This window comes from Nelusetta ayraudi, unplaced genomic scaffold, assembly GCF_046127955.1.
Source record: "Nelusetta ayraudi isolate G7.1 ecotype Tasmania unplaced genomic scaffold, CSIRO-AGI_Nayr_v1 ptg000026l, whole genome shotgun sequence".
NCBI lineage: Eukaryota > Metazoa > Chordata > Actinopteri > Tetraodontiformes > Monacanthidae > Nelusetta > Nelusetta ayraudi.
In genome coordinates this window covers 8,014,945-8,034,968 of record NW_027466076.1, presented here as the reverse complement: position 1 = coordinate 8,034,968, position 20,024 = coordinate 8,014,945, and the positions used below count along the sequence as shown (strand labels likewise).

Here is a 20,024-nt window from a genome sequence, read left to right as displayed (position 1 = left end):
TTTTTTTTTTTTTTTTTTTTTTACAGAAAGCCAATGAGAATCACTTTGGAATGTTGTGAGTTAATCTCAGTGAGTTTGTGTAAACTCTATATAATAATATATCCAACATTAGTGGTTCAAAAGAAGTGGGTTTTCTGATGTCTCCTCAGGAAATGCACAGTACTCTTTAAAAAAAAAAGAAAAAAAGAAGAAGTGTTTCATGCAAAAACTCAACTTGGAAACAGTATTCATACATTCGAGGGGCTTTAGGTAATGGGTGCAGGTCCGAAGCAAAGATCAAAGTGACAAAAATAAATCTCTGCGATTAAGATGGGATATAAGAGAACTGGTTGAAGCGTGTGTAATTCTCCTTTTTGACCACTGCATGGCGCCGTATCGAGAGAAATGTCCGTTCATCGCTTTTTTTTGTTATTGACACAAATTGTCGCATACAATTACTGTTAGTGGGAAAGCAAGATGGAAAAACACGGATGCTAGTGTTAGGCTTTAAATAAAATGACACCGAATACAGGAACGCTTACTTTGAATAACTGCATTCAAAAGTCGTGAAAATGTCACACCAATGTACAGCTTCTGCGTCAATGTAACGATGTATAAATCGTTGCAAGTTTTGAAACCCACCTTTTTACGAGAGAGAATGTTTTCTTTCACCAAATTGTGTTTTAAACCAAGGAGTCGTCTTTAAAAGCAAATTTACTCACGACGCTGCAGTGCAGTTCCTTTTCTTGTCCAGATGATGGGGCTGCTGGCCTACTAAATGAAATAAGGGGAACCCCTGTAAAACAATACAAGCTCATTAACCTCAACAACAAGGCGACCCGGCAGCAGTGTGTCATTTCTTGACACATTTCTCTTACTGGCTGGTTAACACCGACAGCGGCTTGAAAAAAAAAATGTGTTTGTCTTGCACTTTTAAATAAAACAAAAATGTAAAATTTGCTTCTATTTCCGTTTTTTTTTTTTCTTCTTCCCCACCCTGGTCACCTGACCGTGGCGTCACGCAGGTGTTTAGACCAGCGCGTGGCTGCATAGGGTCGAGACAGGCAGTGAGACGCAGAGCAGCCGCACCCGCGGATGTTAGCAGTCATGAGTCTGACTTCTGGCCTGTTCCTGCTGTTGTGCTGCATTAAAACTGGTTGGTCGCAGGAGGACGGTGAGTTTTACCCCACGACCTTTTTTTTTTAAACGCCTGTTTTGTTGACGTTCTGGTTATTTTTGTTTTTTGTGAAACTCGAATTAAACGACAAAACACCCAGTGTTCCACTGGGTTCCCATAAAAGTAGTTTGCTTTGTCTCGTGCCCCTACGCCTAAAGGCGGAAAGAACAAGTTGTGCAACACGTTTTTGTTTTGTTTTTTAACATTAAACTCCGAAGTCTATTAACTGTAAAGTCGTGGATTTGTCAGAGCTGAGACGACTGAGTACGGACGTGATCCCAATCAGTTTGATTGAGACATTTCAGGGGGTTAAGCGTTTTCGCTTGCTGTCATAAATGACACCCATGGCCTATTTTGAAAGCAAAAAAATTAACAATGTAATGGAGAGACAGGCTGAATTAATTACTAGTAGAAGATTCGTTTGCAGTGTTTTTATTTTATTGATTGATTTATGTCAAAATTGTTTGTTTTTTTTTCCATCTTTGTGTAATCACTTGGTTTGCCAATCGTGCATCCCTTTTTCATTATTATTGAATTGCATTGCAGATAAATCTAAAGCTGAAGTAAGGATCGCTGAAATTCACTTTCGGTTCTGGCTGGTCCATTTTGGCGGGACTTCCTAAATATTTCAAAATGTTTTGGATGGACTTCAGTCAAATGTCTGTCGCTCTAATCATTCTTTGGGGAAATGAAAACTAGATTATGGAAATCTCTTTATTACTGCTGTAATTTACGTTTCTGTCTTTAAATTTGTTTGCTCCTGTCAGTATTGCTTTCAATGGCTGGTGGTTGCATCTTGTCCTGCCGGTTGTCTGCTGTTGACCCCCCCCAGTTGGGGTAGAGTTTTAGAAACCTTCATCAAAACAGTGAAATATAGAAAATGTGTTAATTTATTGTAGCAAGCAGCCACCAAGGAAGGGAGATTCAAGTTGAGGCTGTAATTCACCTGCCAACTGAATGAATTGAATGACTGATTGAGAGTTTACACCTTTGTCCCAGATTGATATGTGAATTAAATCCAGGGGATTTGGGAATCCTTCCACTATTTACCAAACCTGGTACGCAGGGGAAAGGTGATCTGCTTACATTGCTGACATTGTTTCCGTACTAAATCAGAAAAGTAAGCGGCTTTGCTTCTTCTGACTATTTTTCGCAGATCCAAATCTCAGAGGTTTTCCCGGCACAGAGACCAACAATGGCGTCTGGGTCACATCCGAAGGCCAGAAGGTCCTCAGCAGTGGTCTCACCACAATCTTCCTGCCAATCGTCTACATCATTGTTATTGTCGTGGGACTCCCTACCAACGCCATGGCCCTCTGGGTCTTTCTCTTTCGGACCAAGAAGAAGCACCCGTCGTCCATCTACATGGCCAACCTGGCTCTGGCCGACCTGCTCTTTGTCATCTGGGTCCCTCTCAAGATATCGTACCACTTCAACGGCAACGACTGGACCTACGGACCAGGGCTGTGCAAGGTCCTGGTGGCGTTTTTCTACGGCAACATGTACTGCTCCATCGCCTTCATCGCCTGCATCAGTGTCCAGCGCTACAGGGCCGTGGTCAACCCGCTGGGCCTGAAGCAGAGCAGCAGCTGCACAGCCACGGCCGTCTCCGTCACCATTTGGCTAGTGGTGTGGATCTCAACCGTCCCGCTCTACCTGTACGACCAGGAGGTCAGGGTCGCCAACCTCAACATCCACACGTGCCACGACGTCACAAAACCCAGCCAGAAGAAGATGGCGGCGGGCTACTTCCTGACGATGGGCATCGTGGGATTCGTGGTCCCCACCGCGGTTTGCATCGTGTCCTACATCCTCATGCTCAAGGCTCTCAGGGAAAGCATGACCGATCCGTCCATCGCGCAGAAGCGGCGCAAGGCCATCGTGCTGATCGTCACCGTGCTGGTCATGTTCGTCGTGTGCTTCACCCCCAGCAACGTCATGCTGCTGGTGCACTATTTTCTCCTCCTGCACGAGGCGGACAACAGCCTATACGGGTTTTACATCACGACGCTGTGCCTGGCCAGCCTCAACAGCTGCCTGGACCCCTTTGTTTACTACTTCATCTCCGAGGACTTCCGCGAGCACGTGAAGAACACGTTCCTCTGCAGGAGTGAGCGGACTGCGCAGAGGATGAGGGTCTCCTTCAGCGCGCTGAAGTACTCCAAGAAGAAGAGCTCGTACACGTCGAGCTCGCAGAACACTCGGAGCACTGACTGCTAATCAGTCTCACTATGCAGAAACTCCTGGTCAGCTCCGACAATGCTGCAATGAAAAGGGGAACGCCTGTGTCTGTTTTAATTCCATTGAGTTGATATGTGGAATACTGGTTTGTGGCCCTCCAAAAGCATTTGTTAGCTGTTTAAAGTCATTCTATTATTCTTGTAGATGGATTGCTGTTTTGTTCTTATTGGGATTAAAGATTTTTTATTTATTCAAAACATTTCTTTGTTTTATTTTTGAAGTTTTTTTTTTTTGAGATGCCTTGATCTTCTGAAGTGCTATATTTATCAGGATTGATGTTTTGATCGAACCTAAAAACAGCAAAATTATGTAAGTTCATCTTATATATATTTTTACCTGCTGTCACGTCGTTGTTGTTGTTGTTTTAAATCTTGGTTGCATCTATTCACTGCAATTGTTGTTAATAAAGTAAACTACTCAAATGTAACTATGTTCTTTCTCTGGACCTTTTTTTCAATTTAAGACTGAAAAGGTAATTTAAAAGTGGATGGCGGCTGTGTGGGTGCATTAATTATGGCAGCACTGGGAACTTTAGCTTCGCATTTTAAGCCTCATCTTTTTTTACAATACAATTCAACAATTTCACTCTAGATGAGATGAATATGATTAACTGTTCTGGAGTAGAGTCACTGTTTACTTTTTAAGCTTTACAGTAGATTGTTTTGCTTAAAGTGGGGTAATCTAGAGAGAGAGAGAGAGAGAGAGAGGGAGAGATTAGATCTTAGCATTTCCCATGGTGTGTTTTTCTTCTGAAATGACTGAACTTTCCGCAGACCGGAACCTTATACCAGCAGTGGAGGAACACCAGATGTTAATCTTGAACATACTGAAATAGCATACGAGATGTTGAACATGTAGATGACCCAATTAGCTGACCATTCCTGAGATGGAGAATTAGACATCACACATGTAATGAGTGAAGCCGCTGCAATGTAAGTATTTTTTTTCTTCCTTTCTTTCTCTCTGTCTTTCTTTTTTTTCTTGAATAGGACCCACATATCTCTGGATTAAAATTGGTCCTTTAAGTAAATTCAATACAGATAATTGGTCCTTTTATCAGAGAAAATGGTTATCTAAAAATGTTGAAAATGAGAATGTGTTGTACTTTTCCATTACACATTACATTCCAACACAACTTGACATCAAAAGTTTCACTGCATCAGCATGACTTCTTAGTGTGAATTTGTTTGTTTCTTAAAAAAAACAAAAAACAAAGTTTAAAGTTTTCATCGAATTGATTGCGTCAAGGGGCGACACGGTGGCGCAGTGGTTAGCGCCTCACAGCAAGAAGGTCGTGGGTTCGATTCCGGGCCTGGGACCTTTCTGTGTGGAGTTTGCAATTTCTCCCTGTGTCTGCGTGGGTTCTCTCCGGGTTCTCCAGCTTCCTCCCACAGTCCAAAAACATGCATGTGAGGTCAATTGAATACTCTAAATTGTCCAGAGGTGTGCATGTGAGTGTGAATGGTTGTTTGTCTTTGTTTGTCTCTATGTGGCCCTGCGATGAACTGGCGACTTGTCCAGGGTGTCACCCTGCCTTCGCCCTATGACAGCTGGGATAGGCTCCAGCAGACCCCTGTGACCCTGAGCTCGGGAATAAGCGGGTATGGAAGATGAATGAATGATGAATGATTGCGTCAAAGTCAATTTCCAAAAAATGTGTACAGGGTAAGCTACCTTTTTAGACATCATATGGAGACAGAAATTGCAAGAGGAAATTGTGAAACCTACTTGTTGCAACTTGCAAGCCAAAAACTAATCTGGTCAGTATACGTAAATTATAGTATGAGTAAATTGGTTTCATTTATTCTTTTACGTACACACACATTTACAATAAAATAAACATATTTTTTTCTTCATTTAGCTTGTTGGTATGGCTAGATAAATGAATTGTATTTTAAAACCATGAGAAATGTTGATGAGTGAGATACAGACTGCTCTCAAGTCTACACACCTACACCCTCGACAGAAACTCGGTTGTGCTGCTCTGATATGACACTGTGTGTTTGTTTACTCTTGTTTTCCCTCCTAACCTCCTTTCACAAATGAAAAAAAAAAAAAAAAAATGGTTGGCAAAACAAGTCCTGCGAGACGGGAGAATGGGCGGGGCTGAGATGACGTCAGTGTCGTCCAAGCAGGTAGTCTCTGGGTGGGACCTAGAGGGGAAGTTGAGGCTTCCTCACAAGTTCTCAGTGCTCCAGGTCGAACGCTTTATAAAGAGCAGCGAAACAAGTCGAAGCAAATAGTCTCTTACGGTCGCCGACATGGATTTGATTCGGTTAGCGTCGCTCCTGGTTTGTTTCTGCTGGATTTCAGCCGCCAACGCGACAGGTAAGGTCATAACCCGTTTAACTGTTTAATGTCACTCAAGTGCGACGGCGCCATAAAACACATTTGAACACGGTGACGAAGTCACATTTTCTTTTTTTTTTTGGCGTCTGACTATCAAATGTACGCGAGAGCCCTTGCGTCATACTTCTAAAATAAATGTTAATATAAATGATTGGTTAGGTCTTTAAAAAAAAAAAATAAAAAAAAAAAAGGGTGAAAAGGGTTAACATTTAATGTAACGTTTAAGCTCCGGTTTATAGAGGGAAAAGAAATCTGTCGGTCCGAGTAATGGAGAAGCATAATAATGGCGACTGTTTTTACGTTTCGTCAGCCAGAAAAATGAATCTCATTAGAACACAGTGCGCTGATTTAGTTATTGCGAGATTATTGATGTCATTTGATTAGTCTAACAACTGCTGTGACTTTAAACCCTGCCCCTTATCACTTATTATGGATGTTTGTAGCAGTTGTGTTTTAAATGTTTTGTTTTTTTGTTTTTAAATCTGCCTTATTGTGCAAATACAGTGAGCCACAATTATTAACCCAAAGTGTAAAGACTCTTTTACAGAATGTTAGAGAATGTTTAACACTTTGTTTAAAAAAAAAAGAGAGAAATAAATAGTTCCTCACAAACTAGAGTGTGTGTATATACATACATGGATACATATTTTATTATACACATTTTCTTTTAATTACATCCTAAAGTGTCTTATTAATTCTCGTCCCCTAGGTAAAGGACGGGGGTTTGTTGGTTTTGAGGACCCTAACGACTCTAACCTGGTTTCTGTGGACGAGGTGACTGCTGAAACGCTGAGGAGTACCCTCACCACCGTCTTCATCCCAGTCCTGTACATTATTGTGTTTGTTATCGGGCTCCCTGCCAATGGCATGGCCATTTGGGTCTTCCTCTTCAGGACCAAGAAGAAGCATCCGTCCACCGTCTACATGGCCAACCTCGCTCTGGCAGACCTGCTCTTTGTCATCTGGGTTCCGCTGAAAATATCCTACCATTTTAACGGCAACAACTGGATTTACGGGGAGCCGCTGTGCAAAGTCCTTGTGAGCTTCTTCTACAGTAACATGTACTGCTCGGTGCTTTTCATCGCCTGCCTCAGCGTGCAGAGGTACTGGGTGGTGGCCCACCCCCTGTCCCAGCAGAGGAAGAACACCAAGTTGGCGGTGGGCATCTGCGTGGCCATCTGGGCGTTCATCTGGCTCACCACCACGCCTCTGTACCTGTACAACCAGACCGCCAAGCTCAAAGACCCCAACATAACCACCTGCCACGACGTCAACGTCATAAAGGACCCGTTGGATCCGTTCCCGTCGGTGAAGCTCCCCTACTTCTACTTCATGTTCATGGGTTTGGTCGTGTTCCTCGTCCCGTGCGTGGTCATCGTGGTGGCCTACATCCTGTTGCTCAGAGCCCTGGGGCAGAACTCCGTGGACGACAGCTCGGCATCCAAGAACCGCCACAGGGCCGTGGTGCTGATCGTGACCGTCCTGGTCACCTTCCTCGTGTGCTTCATCCCCAGCAACATCATGCTGGTGGTGCACTACTCCCTGGTGAAGGACGGCACGGTCGACAACGGCTACGGCTTCTACATCTCCACGCTGTGCCTGGCCAGCCTCAACAGCTGCCTGGACCCGTTCATCTACTACTTTGTGTCGGAGGACTTCAGGAACCACGTGAAGAACACGCTGCTGTGCAGGAGCAGCAGGTCCGTGGAGAGGATGAGGGTGTCGTTCAGCTCCATGAAGTACTCCAGGAAGAGCAAGTCGTACGTGTCCGACAGCGGGAACACGCAGAGCAGCACCTGTTAGTCTGAGGAACGGCGCTAAGAAAAGACTAGAATGGGACGCGATTGTACGCAAAGCTGTCCTGGAAACGCAGCGGCGCCCGGACCCGGTTGGCAGTAGGATTTACTACAATTGGGAAGTAAGAAGTCACGTGGCGCAACAATTCTAGCCGACGACTGCAGCACATCGCCAAAGAAGGACTGAAACTGTGACACACAGCAGTGCTTGGAGGAGTTCATTAGGAGACAGATAAAACCTCATAAACAGCTTCTCACTGCTACCAATTTTTTTTTTTTTTTTAAATGTGAATTCATGCTTTTCAAGAATGGAGGGAGCTGCTCGATACGTTTTATTGTGTCGGTCCCACAAATGGACATGGAGAAGATATTTTAACGTGACATAACGTGAAGCCTTGCTCAACTTGCCGCTGGCAGAGGTGTATTTGTAATCCCTCTGTTTATATTCTTGCTTGTAGCTGTACAACTTTTATCTGCTTTAGTCCGTCTGTGCCGCAATTTTTGCCTTTGTTTTGAGTTTAAGGTAATGTCTGTTGAGATGTTACATAGTGTTTTTAAATAAATGATAAACCAAAGTAATCCGGTATCTGTGAAACCTCTTTACATTGCGTAACCGACTGGATACCTGTGTGACGCGAGTCACCGGAACTGTGTTTTTTTTTGTCACGGGATGGGAGGGAGGGGGCCGTCCACAGGGCTCACTGGTGTGAATCATCGCCCCGGGGAAACGCAAGGAAGCTCTGGAATGCACTCCGGTGATCTCTTCATCCTCCAAAGTATATACATACTACTTTTTTTTCCTACCTAATAATGTACAGTAGTCCTGTTTGTTAGCTTCTTGAATAAGCAACCAGAGAGAAAGCAGGTCAGGCACGAAAGATGTGAGGAATGTCTGCCAGCGTGATAAAACATGTTGAGTAGACGACCTGAACGTCCTGTTTCGGAGCCAGACGTCCAATTTGGAGTCACCTTCAAGGCTTTCTTTGCCTTTTGTTTGACAGTTTGTGCTCAGAAACTGTGCAGTTTTTAGTCAAACAATGAATGTTTTGCCCCTCTTGTTGACATGGGGGTCAATCCAAAATGAATTCCCTCGATCCTTTATCTGCAGATAAGGACCAAAAATGGCTCCACCTGGTGAGACCCTCCCATCCCCCTCCTTGCCCCTCAGGTAAACACGCACACACACACACACACACACACTCGGATCTCCGGGCCGGTAAAAGGTAAATGATCATGTGTGTCAGAGTGTCGTCTTACCCTTTGTCAGCACTCGTGTCAAATACCTTCTCGTCAGAGGTCTGAGCTGAGCCACTCCCTGTCGCTGTGTTGCACTCACACTCTCTCACTTAGCCGGCGCATTGTCCGATCCGCTTTCACATCAAGATATAAACACAGTGTCATATTTGTAAAAAAAAAAAAAGTTACAATTATTTTTAATTGGAATTAGTATTATTTTCAAATAATAAATATTTTTCTGATACCAATAAAATCAAGTTGTCCACATGCAAAGTGCTGTTGCTAGAAGAGCACGAATGAGTCATGGACGTTCTCATCTTGTTGCTCATGGCTATGAATAATTGCGCTGAAATGAGGGTCAGACGACGTGGTTGCAAATCTCGGATTGCACACATTTAAGTTCCTCCTGGTCTCGATCCGTTTTTAGCATTCAGTGTTGCCACAATGTCTGAGGTACATCCAGGAAGTATTGACCGATGGGAACTTTCCTTGTTGAACATGCTGTCTATTTCAGAAGTGTGTTTTGTTTGTTGCTGTTTTAAACCGCACATGCATTTCAGATCCACGAAGGCACTTCAGCTCTCGCTCACACGTGCGGTCGGCGTTGCACACAAGCACCTTTGCAACTCACACATGGCAACATGCAGGCTTAAGGTTCTTGCAGGTTGAGACACATTCAGTTGGGTGTTAGATTTTTTTTTATTTTTTTTTTACTTTTTGAAAATATTTGCTTCAGTTGTTTGTGGTTCTCGTAATTTTTTTTTTATTTTTTTTTATGAAAAACCCTGCTTCACAGTTTGACCAAATTGTTTATTTAATTTGCAGCGTAAATCAGACTTGAGTTCATGTAAAACAAATAGAGACGAACGTGCTTCAATGCATTGTCTGTAATGTAGGCGTGACCTTTTCCAACAGACTGTGATTCACAGAGTAGAAACACGCCAAACCAGTTCTTCCGCCCGTGTCATTACTGAGTAACCGGCAACAAACGCAGTGGGAGCAGCTAACAGCTGTTCTCATTCTGTTTGTGCCGTGTTTTCTTACTGTTGAAAAGTGTTGAAAAGGTGTCTCGTTTATTCTTTAAAAGTGTCGACATACATTTTGCAAACGAGGCTTCTGATGATGGGATAAAAAAACTGAGACTCTGCTGGTATTTTCAGTGAAAAGCAAGCAATGCCTCGGTAAGGGGGTGGGAACCTGTTGCGCAATAAAGGTGAAGCGGTCATTCATTCACCAGGGTTGGATTTGATTTGCGCAACCCCTTTTAATGATTAGAAATTAAAATAGGCGGGAAATATCTGCAGATTTTCTGCAAATTTGTTAAATTTTTTTACTAAAACCCAGCGTCAGTCTTTTTGTAAAGTGAGCTGATAACAGTTAGCACCAAAGACATCCTGTTTCAAAGTGAGCATGATTGATTAGTATTGCGGCCACGCATCATACTGGGATGCAGCTAAAAGGCTGCTATTCATGCGGGAGAGCGAGTGGGCCGGTGCTGAGGAGACGGAGGGGAAGAATGTGCGCGCTAAACGTGTGTAATCACCCCGACACATCCACCATCAGCAAATACCATGCAAAGAAACGGCTCGTTAAGGCTGTTTTAATTCCTCACATTTTATTTTTTGCAAGGAAGCACAAGACACGTGAAGCACAGTAAGGAGACCCGCGAGTGCCGCGGTGGCGAATATTAATAACACTGGTCGTCCAGCAGAGTCTTCTCCATTCATCAACCGGACATGTTAATCACAGTCCCTACGCTTTTGAAGGACGTCGCTTCTGTTAGTGAGCTGCGCAAAACGGAGGGGCAGAGTTGTGCGGTATAACGACAACCAGGAGGGCAAACTGTAGGGGGGAAGAGAGCATGCTGCATTGAAAGCAGGTACAACAAGAGGCCCTTTGAATGAGAAACGGAGAGTCAGCGGGAAGCTCTTTTAGTCTTTTCTCAATTTGGTCTTGTCTGGCTTACCCGCTGCAGCGTGGCCCGAGGGGGTTGGCGCGCCGTGGGTGCCCCCCAGCATGTCCCAGTGGGAGAAGAACGGGGCGTAGTTGGTGCTGGGTCGTTGGTGGTGGGCATCGTGCTTGGGGGCGCCGCCCCACAGGCCAAAGGGCACCAGATTGTGCAGCGCCCAGGGGAAGTCGTAGCCGCAGTGCTGCTCCACCGAAACGTAGACGTTGAAGACCATGAAGCTCCACGCCGTCAGGCAGTGGCACCGCAGCAGGATGGGGTTGACGGTGGTCCAGAGTCCCACGCTGAACAGCTCCCAGCCGGACAGGTACTGGGTGACGAGGCCGAACGTCTGGTGGTACTGGTGGTGGACGGCGTGGAAGGTGCGGTACAGCCACGGCACCTGGTGGTGCAGCAGGTGCCACACGTAGTACTGGAAGTCAAAGAGCACCATGCAGCCCAGGATGCCCAGGAGGAAGCTCAGCAGCGTGGGCGCCTCGCGGGGCAGCGGGGTGGGCGGCCGCCACAGCCACTGGGCCACGGTCGCGGGGAAGACGTACAAGAGGTGGTTGTGGGTGGTCAGACCCAGGGTGGCCCAGATGTTGGGCCAGGTGACGTGCCTGCCAGGGTGGAGCTTGTAGCGGTTGAGACGAGGCCAGGTGGGTGCCAGCAGGTCCAGCGCCGTGTAGAGGCCGACCAAGACGAAGTAGGTGCTGATGGAGAGCACCGCCGGGAAGTGCGGGCTCCTCAGGAGGTCGTGGTGATTCCGGTGGAGGCAATCCCAAAAAGGCTGCAGGACCGAACCCCGGAAACGGCTCCCGGTCACGTTGTCCCTCTCCGACACCCAGGATAGAGCCTCGGTTATAAATAACCTGCCGCCGCTCATCACTAAGCGCAGTGATTCTTCCCCCGAAAAGAGTTCCGATTATTCACCCAGGAAGCCCAGAAGAGCGCGAATGAGGGTCCCCTCGGAAAGAAAAACCCAATCAGCGTCCCTATATAGGTTAAGCAACAGCAAATTGGACTGGCGCGCCGCCTTGAGCCTCTTATGCATGTTCAAGCCCCACCTCCACCCCCGCCAGCCCCTGTCTTTTAAAAGAAGGCGCTCTGTGAAGGGCCTTTTTCATGGGCACAAGGAAGGCAGCCAGGGCTCAGGAGCCGCGCCACAGCAGCACCAATCTTTGGCCCGAGCCGGAGAGAGGGAGCTTCCGTTCGCTGGTGAATTTGACTTTGTCACCCCCAAAACACACTGGTCTTTGGTTGACTTTGTCTCTAACCTCCCTCGTTACAAAACCTTCCGCTTTGTACACGCTCGACAAAACGCAGCAAGTCACTTCAGTCGCTGCTGCAGGCCTATAGTGAGCGCATTAATCGCTAGCCAATGTAAGTTATGCACACATGCGCGCATGGAGCGCCAGAGAGTAATTAATCATAGAGAAGCTGTCAAATGAGACGTGGACTGGAAAAGCACTTCCTTTCAGATGCGGAACTGTGACCGGTCCGCTGCTCAGTTTGAGTTTGTTCACAGAGAGGAAAACAATTTGATTATTGAAAACCGAGCCGCAGCAGCGACCGCAGCCTCTGTTTCTATGGTGTGATGAAGATATTTTGTTGATCATGCGATAGCCAAGGGCTTAATAGACAGTAAGGCATATTTAAAAAAGAAAAAAATGGATGTCACTTGTCAGCTATTAGAAAAATTTTAATCAACTTTTAATTAAACTGATCAAGACACCCAGACCCTAAATGTAACTAATTCCTCCTGTTAATCTATAAAACTCTGAATGTAAGTATGCACAACGTGTTGCATGAGAAACACAAGCAGTACTTGACAGAGAGTCGATGGCCAATCAATACTCTACTATAAAGCAAGCAAGCATTATTCACCGCCTCATTTCGGTGAATAACAAAAATGTATCTCAAATTGATTAAACGCAAATAATTTCTGTGACAAAGTTCTATTCAAATAAAAGTATTCATGATAGGATGACAGAACATTTAAGAAAAACAAAAAAATTACTTTACAGTCCTTAGCCCTGTAAATCACCCCTTTGTGGTGGGAGAATGTCCAGTTTTATTCCTCCAAAGTCAGTTTGTTTTCGTCATGAACTTTGACCCTGCACTCCTGCTAATGCTCTTGTAAATTTCCCGCAATCTTCGTTGGTGTAGAGTGAATTCATTTCAGAGCAGCTGTGAGTCACTGCAAACATTTGCTCCCACTGAAAAGGGACACAATGAGAAATGTGCGCAGCTTAAACAGTTACAGGCAAAAACCGTCATAAACGCACCCTTTCTTTCATTCAACGCTCAAAGTACACATCGTGTTCACTAATAAATAAAGGACAAAGCAGGCTGCAACTCACCATATCGGCACAGACTTTGATACCACTTTTTCACCAGTAGAGGGCAGAAATGACCAGGTTTGCGCCAAGAGACACAGCATGGAAAGTCACCGCGCCGAATTCTCCTCAGTTTTTGGCCCATTTGAAAATTGGACAAGAAGAGTTGATGATGACTTCAGGGATACCGCTATAGTTGTGCCAGGTGGTGAGCTCAGTTCAAGGAGAATTAGGTTTTAAAGGACCCAAGACTTAGTCCCACCTAGTGGTAAGGGGCTGCAAAACAAAACAGTTACTTAAACATTGAATTTGAACTTAAATAAGATTGCAATGAAACTCGTCAATTACTGGAGAATTGCCCCTTTCTTTTTTTTCTTCCTGATGTCCCACTTGATCTCACGCCTTACATATACAGGCTGTGATATGAAAAATGACTAAATCTTTGGCGGATCAATATTGTGGGTTACGATAAAAAAAAAAACAACGACATGATCTTATTTTTAATATTGAATGAATACACAAGAGTTAATATATAAATGTGCCATCAAAATTTCAACAACCGGCAAAGCCAGTTTTACACTTTATAGTATTTCTCTGCACAGTCACAGCTAATTCAACATGATAGTAGCCTGTTACAGTATTTGAGTTTTGGTTGAGTGGGCGATACTGCCCCAGGAAACGTCAGAGGTTGGTGACTCACAGACAAAAAGCGTCCACTGAGAACGCACCGCATGCTTGACCGCCTTGTGCGGGCCCGTTATTACGTCGCCGTCGGTGTTGCCATTTCCTCTGCAACTCGGATATAAAGTGGATCCCAGAGGACAAACTGAACAGAAGTCAAAAAATAATTATCAGCCCCGAGGTGATGGACCGCGGCCTCGGCCTGACCGCAGCGTCACATCCAAAAATTATTGACCCTTACGAGAAATAGATTGCAGCCGTGGGCGCGCTGTCAGGTACAATAAGAAGAAGTTGCCTCGGTGCCGCCGCGCCGCAACAGTTCGAGAGGACCCGTAAACCATTTTTGGCTCTGTGTGACCGCGTGGCAGACAAGTGTTGGCGGAATAAATGAGAATCAATTTCTCACTCCGTACTCCGAACGCATCACTACAACAAGGTGTCTGAGGAGATGATGACAGGGTGTCAGACTTCTCTCTGCACATCCAGTGAGCTGCGCGGCCCTCAGCACTCCCAGAAGACTCTCTCCAGCTCCACAGCGCCCAGTTTGCTACTCGCTGGCCTCTACAGGACCTGCGTTTGTATGGATAAATGACTTTTTCCACGCACAATCAGAGGCACAGTAACAATGGTTTTGCACAATTTAGCTCATCCTCGTCATTTATTTATTTTTTTTTACTGTTGGATCCACTGTGAAATTTCCTTATGACTCTAAAAGCAAAATCACTAAGCAGACGATGATGATCGCAGAACTCTTCGGACACATTTTGGACTCCACGCACAGCGAAAAAGGGAAAAGCCCTGAATCGCCTAATAATCACCTTCACTTCACGCATTGATGAGGTCAAATGTAGTCGGTCACATATTAATAAGAAGCAGCATTTTTAAAGGTGACATCAACCTGCAGCTGAGGGTCATCCAAGGGTGAGCTCAGATCTTCTGCCTCTCTATTAGAACTCAACAGTCAAAACAACCTTTATCAGACTTTGGAATTTCTTTTGTTTAAAAATGTCATTAAAAAAAAAACAACTGCTGGAAACATTGATGAGATCCACTGATAAGAAAAGAGGAATGATGATATTCTCACCCTACTGCAAGTACTGTAGTATTGCAGTTATTGTTATGTAAAAGTAAAAGAAAATTTTATGTAAAACATTAACAAAAAGTGAGACACATGGATTTTCACACCACACCAAACAGTGCAACCGTGTCCCTATTATTAGTCATAATCACTGTCTGTTTTTCTCACTATGAATGGAACTTATACTAGAGGCTAAAAGCGAAGTTCAATACACTTTAAAGAAAGGTTTTTACACTTTGAGTCATAGATATGATGTTAATATACATAACGGCTGCCGTCATCGATTATGGGACTGCGTGTTGCATCCATCAGCTTCAAATCCAATCCACGTCAGAAATCTTAATTAGCTCATGTGTGTGGATATGTGGATATGGATCGTGTTGTGACATTACGATGTGATGCCAGCCGGTGCAAAGGGTTGCACTCGCCGTCGTCCGCGACACCAACCTTTGGTAAGCCAGAAGGGAAAGAGGGGGAAACAAACAGGCTTTCGTCAGCCTAACAAGTGGAAAGTGGTTTTCTCCGCGTCGGCGGCTATATTGAGGGGGGAAAAGTTGCAGGTGCAGCTGACACCCTAGAATCCCCTCAGGTGTTGTCTTTGGGGGTTTGAGGGATTGAGCGGGAGTGTTGTTCTCCGCTGTCAGTTATGACACAGTGACTGAGGAGGAGCAGCCAAGTCCTGACATGAAATGACAGAGGACACAAGCTGCCTGTGTTAAAAATAGACCCCCGCAATGACAACGCCAAACTTCGGCTGTGCGCACGGCCAGGATGAGGAAAATTTGTGAAGGGAAAGATTTAAGATTAGGTGAAAACCTGTTGTCATCACTTCAAGCGACACACACATCACACCCTTGAATGCAACTCAACTTCTGCTTATGTTTCAAACTTTTATTAGACGTTTCGTGATTTTGATTAAAAAAAAAAAAAAAAAAAAAGATTATCGAAGAGGCAACAGAGAGACGGATCACATGTCCTTGACATTCCAATGCAGCTGAAAAAGTACAAAAAAAAAATCCAAAATATATTTACAATTAAAGATAAAAACATTTAATGTGTGAAGTGATATTTGTATAAAAATAATAACTAATTTTAATTAAAAAAAAAAAAGAAAAGAAATAAATAATACTAACCGTATAAAACATCACCTTGGGTTAGGGTTCTGTCCAAGTACGAACGACCTTCACACCAGGTGGAAGGTAGTTTGAAAAGTCCAGATGGGATAATTTGGGAAGATCAATTTAAATTTTAACTTTAAAAATTCACTAACAGTTTTTAAAGCAATCAGACAAGTTTTATGGTATGTCATGCACGATACAGATTTCTTTTTTCCCTAGTTGAACAACAATGTAGGACAGTAGGCCTCTAAATCATCAGGCAGGGTTCATTCAGGATGGTTTTCAGTTTCTATGAAAAAAATCTGGTAAGAAATACTTTACATTATGGGGTTAAAACTGCCTTGAATTTTACACATGCAATTCAAACCGCGATTAATCGCAGTTAACTTTGAAGATTCTGCGATTAATCGGGATTTTAAAAAATTCATCGTTTGACAGCCCTAGTAATGAACAAACAAATAATTGCACTTGGAGATGGGCGGATATTTCCCAGCTGCTCCCGGATGCGTCTCCCCGACTGAGTCGTCACCCTCAGTCGCAGGTTCACCTCGACCGTCCCGCCGTGCCAATGCCGTGATGAATCCCCGCGAGGGCTTCCAGGGTTACACTGGCACATGTTTTGTTTTCCACTCTGCGGCCGTCATTAAGGCCTGGAAAGAGAGACAGTTACCATGGGCATCTCACCTGTGGAATTAATTATCGCCACGGAGAAAAGAGGAAGGCCAGCGGAGCTCTTTCCCCTCATTTCCTCATAAACAAGCTCAACGGCGGCTCCTCTTCCCATCATTCCCGTCGCCTCTCTGATCAGGTAAGAGCGGCTCATGCTCCGCTCCTGCAGGGATCTTTTTCCTAATAGTAACTGATCTATTTTCATGTGTTTGCGTCTTGTTTTTTCAATGCACCCGGCAGGAAGAATCTCACCTCCCAAGCAGCAGAATGCCGAGTCAACTCGAGGGCGCCATGGACGCGCTGATCACGGTTTTCTACAACTACTCTGGAAACGACGGGGACAAATACAAACTCAACAAGGGCGAGTTGAAGCAGCTGCTCAACAGCGAGCTCACCGACTTCCTGACGGTAAAAGACGATATTCCCTTTGAGATTTCTCAATCAGTAAGGGTTTTTTTTTTTGGCTCTGCATGCAAATTCCTCAGTCTGAGCAAAACCTGCAGACTTGAACACACTTGGCTTTGCAGTCTGGCCGTTAATGTGTTTGCGCGCGGAGGTGTGACCCAAACATCTCTCTAGATTTACTCCATTGACGCCTAACGATCAGTCGGCACTGTGGTGCGTCGCATGACTCGCTTCAAAGCTCCATTACGCGACGGCACGTTTGAAACGATTTTAAAGGAGGACCATTCTGACCTTGTTGGAGGAAATTGTTTTCTCATTGATTGCCTACCCCCCCCTCCTCCCCCTCCCTGTGTCAGCGTCCGTGGCCCTCCGCTGGCCCCCCGGAAAACTGCGAGGAGTAACGACGTGAGCTGGGGGAGACGGATAAGGTCGTTTCAGATAAGCCCGGGAGTGTGTGAGATAGCAGGCTGTAATTCCGCGTACTGGGAACAGAAAGACGGGGGGGGACATAACCCCCCAAAAAAACCTCTCAGAACCACCGAGGTGAGACGATGATGTATGTCGGCCTTCCATTGTTGTCCTGCCCGCATGAGAATGAGAAGCCTCAGGTGCTCGCCCATCATCATCATCATCACCACCACCACTGGTGGCCCATGTCCTGTCCAAATATAGACTCCTATGATGTCATTGCATCCCCCTGGGCCGTCGCCACCTCTGAGTGAAGACGCCTCACCGGCGTAACATTCAACCTCTCTTCTGGCCGGGACTTGGAAGGACGGGTCTTTCTTTCAAAATGAGAATTTCTAATAATAAAGGGAAGAAAAACTAGTAGTTTTTTCAGTTTTGATGAATGACCTCTTTCAGTCTGCACTGAAAGATCAAAGAGGGTAGTTATAGGGTTTTGATAAATTCTTATTTAATCTTTTGTTACCCAGATAAATGTCTGCTGAAAGGTCCCATATCACTTCACAAATGTTGTCTAAGAATAATGTGCTTGTGTGTGTGTGTGTGTGTGTGTGTGTGTGTGTGTGTGTTAACCCCGTCAACAGCCTTCTTAGTTTTGATTGCTCCACTATGTAAAACTTGTTTGCTTGAAGAAGCGGTTGTGGCGATCAACCCTCTGCGATGTCACAAAGGGCACTGATCCAACGCAACATTGGATTATCGCCAGAAGCTAAAATCATGTTTTTATTTATGGTGGCTGTAAACATAGTGCTAAAAATACATGTCTTCTGGAGCTATGTGGAGTTTTCTGAACATGAAAATCAACCCCATTGAAGTCAATGGGGTAAAAAGAAATCAATCAAATTTGACTTTGAAGAATGATTTTTTTTTTTCTTTTAGAAACTTTAGTCTAAATTTCATTGATGTTTACTATTAACCCTGTAAAAGTTTGATATATTCAGAATTTTGATTCTTGTCATTAGTTTTTTTGTTTTTTAAATAAAAATATCCAAGTATTTGACTCTTGGTTTATCTAGTATCCCATGAGGAAGGTTTGTTCACCAGAACCTCATGTGTTTGGTTTCAAAGGCACATAAACAAGACATAAAAAAGCTCTAGCGGTGATGTCTGGGTTACACTTCAAGCTCAAGACGGAAATGGAAAAGTTAGCATTTGGCGTCCTTGTCCGAGAGAGGAAATGAGCAAACGTTGTACGCGATCGGCTGCCGCTTCACGGCTCGTTGGGCGGTGACACGGCTCTGCTCTCCGCCGGACACGGCCGTCAGCGTCCCTTCCTCGGCTCAGCACTTTAAGCACTGATATCTATCAAACAGCTGCGTGTTGCTCACTCTCCCAGGGGACGTATTTCCTTCACCGATACCATCAAATGACTCTCTGTGTCTTTCTCAACAGTCCCAGAAAGACCCCATGTTGGTGGAGAAAATCATGAACGACCTGGACTCCAACCAAGACAACGAGGTGGACTTCAACGAGTTTGTGGTGCTGGTGGCCGCCCTCACCGTCGCCTGCAACGACTTCTTCCAGGAGCAGAAGAAGAAAGCCAAGTAACCCCACCAGTTGCCTTCTGCTCGCCGACCTGCGCAACCTCCAGCTAACGGTCGCTGTGCTCGTGCTTGTGCCTGCTGTAGGATAGTGTGTAGCGCTAATGAATGAACTCCAGACAGAGGCCTGTTTTCAGCCTGGAGCTGTGAAACTCTGTCCGATGCCAGTCGTAGTTAACCGTCTTGTATCTTGAGAACATAAAACGCAAAACGTGAAATTATTATTTTCTATACAAAAAAACCCTTACAGTTGTTTTTATTACGATGTAAAATGTCATTATTTTAAGCTTCTCTGTAATAGTTGCACACTGAGTTCTTGACTCATCCTGTATTTTGGTTTTGCACCAACGCTGTTTTTGCTCAGCCTTTGGATTCACTGTCACCTGGCTGATGGTGCAGTTAGTAGGGAAAAAGAAATATTGACCATTAAAGCTCCTTTCACTGTCTATATATCCCCCAAAGGATGAGTTCTTGGTGCAGAAGTGGAGTCACATAAAATTTGTGCTGTCAACTTGCTAGTTTTAGACTCCGTCATTGCGCTAGCCGACAGCTAATTGGAAGCTAGCGACCTACATCCACCACTAAATACCTTTATCCACCACCACGACTGGCTCCATTTTCACAGCCAACAGCACTACAACTAGCTAAGTGTTGAACTTTGTTTGTGTGCTGCGAATGCAACTGCGCCTCAATATTCCTACTGGATGAAATGTTGATTTCAGAATCCAGAAAAGTCATAACTTTGTTTGTTGTTATTGGATTTTTTTTTTTTTTTTTTTAAGAAACTTGACAGAATAGCAAGTGAAACAGCTAAGCTTTTTATGATTTGATGTGTTTAGTTAAATTAGACCAAAGGAATGGTTTTCGAGATTACGCAAAAGTGACGTTCTCCCATAGACTTTGTGAGAGTTCACTGGTTTTCTGACCCCATGCTGCACACGCGCAAACTCAAGGGGTTCTGTGCCACGTTTAGACGCATTGCATGCGTCAGTTTCACCACGACGA

The 20,024-nt window shown here is 44.7% G+C and overlaps 4 protein-coding genes and 1 long non-coding RNA gene across 6 annotated transcripts in view; 4 read left to right on the top strand and 1 right to left on the bottom strand.

The window, feature by feature from the left end:
- LOC142890478 (uncharacterized) overlaps positions 1-8,665 on the top strand; it is a 79,630-nt gene extending 70,965 nt beyond the window's left edge. The window contains exons 2-3 of the long non-coding RNA XR_012927077.1: positions 7,646-8,318; positions 8,651-8,665. This is a non-coding gene — a long non-coding RNA (uncharacterized LOC142890478). The remainder of the gene's footprint in view (positions 1-7,645; positions 8,319-8,650) is intronic.
- Positions 1,031-3,833, top strand: f2rl1.1 (coagulation factor II (thrombin) receptor-like 1, tandem duplicate 1). The gene is made up of 2 exons (XM_076029543.1): positions 1,031-1,153; positions 2,313-3,833. The coding sequence occupies exons 1-2, from the start codon at positions 1,075-1,077 to the stop codon at positions 3,374-3,376; spliced, it is 1,143 nt and encodes a 380-aa protein (XP_075885658.1). The 5' UTR covers positions 1,031-1,074; the 3' UTR covers positions 3,377-3,833.
- Positions 5,554-7,814, top strand: f2rl1.2 (coagulation factor II (thrombin) receptor-like 1, tandem duplicate 2). Its single transcript, XM_076029542.1, has 2 exons — positions 5,554-5,725; positions 6,456-7,814. Exons 1-2 carry the CDS (start codon positions 5,659-5,661, stop codon positions 7,547-7,549), a joined length of 1,161 nt encoding a protein of 386 aa, XP_075885657.1. The 5' UTR covers positions 5,554-5,658; the 3' UTR covers positions 7,550-7,814.
- A 2,044-nt stretch (positions 8,666-10,709) lies between the features above and the next one.
- On the bottom strand, positions 10,710-11,609 carry ch25hl2 (cholesterol 25-hydroxylase like 2). The gene has a single exon (XM_076029525.1). The coding sequence runs from the start codon at positions 11,607-11,609 to the stop codon at positions 10,710-10,712; it is 900 nt and encodes a 299-aa protein (XP_075885640.1).
- Positions 11,610-15,614: 4,005 nt separating this feature from the next.
- s100z (S100 calcium binding protein Z) lies at positions 15,615-19,712 on the top strand. 2 transcript variants are annotated; one of them, XM_076029524.1, is made up of 3 exons: positions 15,615-16,747; positions 16,849-17,016; positions 18,871-19,712. In XM_076029524.1, exons 2-3 carry the CDS (start codon positions 16,876-16,878, stop codon positions 19,024-19,026), a joined length of 297 nt encoding a protein of 98 aa, XP_075885639.1. In that variant the 5' UTR covers positions 15,615-16,747; positions 16,849-16,875; the 3' UTR covers positions 19,027-19,712. The 2 variants fall into 2 exon arrangements, with proteins under 2 accessions (XP_075885639.1, XP_075885638.1); XM_076029523.1 differs by having other exon boundaries at positions 15,615-17,016.
- The last annotated feature ends 312 nt before the right edge of the window (positions 19,713-20,024 follow it).

Coding starts and splice junctions, on each gene's coding strand:
- f2rl1.2 (XM_076029542.1), top strand. CDS start 5,659: ATGGATTTGATTCGGTTAGCGTCGCTCCTGGTTTGTTTCTGCTGGATT. Junction 5,726..6,455: donor TTCAGCCGCCAACGCGACAG/GTAAGGTCATAA, acceptor CTCGTCCCCTAG/GTAAAGGACGGGGGTTTGTT.
- f2rl1.1 (XM_076029543.1), top strand. CDS start 1,075: ATGTTAGCAGTCATGAGTCTGACTTCTGGCCTGTTCCTGCTGTTGTGC. Junction 1,154..2,312: donor TGGTTGGTCGCAGGAGGACG/GTGAGTTTTACC, acceptor TATTTTTCGCAG/ATCCAAATCTCAGAGGTTTT.
- ch25hl2 (XM_076029525.1), bottom strand. CDS start 11,609: ATGAGCGGCGGCAGGTTATTTATAACCGAGGCTCTATCCTGGGTGTCG.
- s100z (XM_076029524.1), top strand. CDS start 16,876: ATGCCGAGTCAACTCGAGGGCGCCATGGACGCGCTGATCACGGTTTTC. Junction 17,017..18,870: donor AGCTCACCGACTTCCTGACG/GTAAAAGACGAT, acceptor CTTTCTCAACAG/TCCCAGAAAGACCCCATGTT.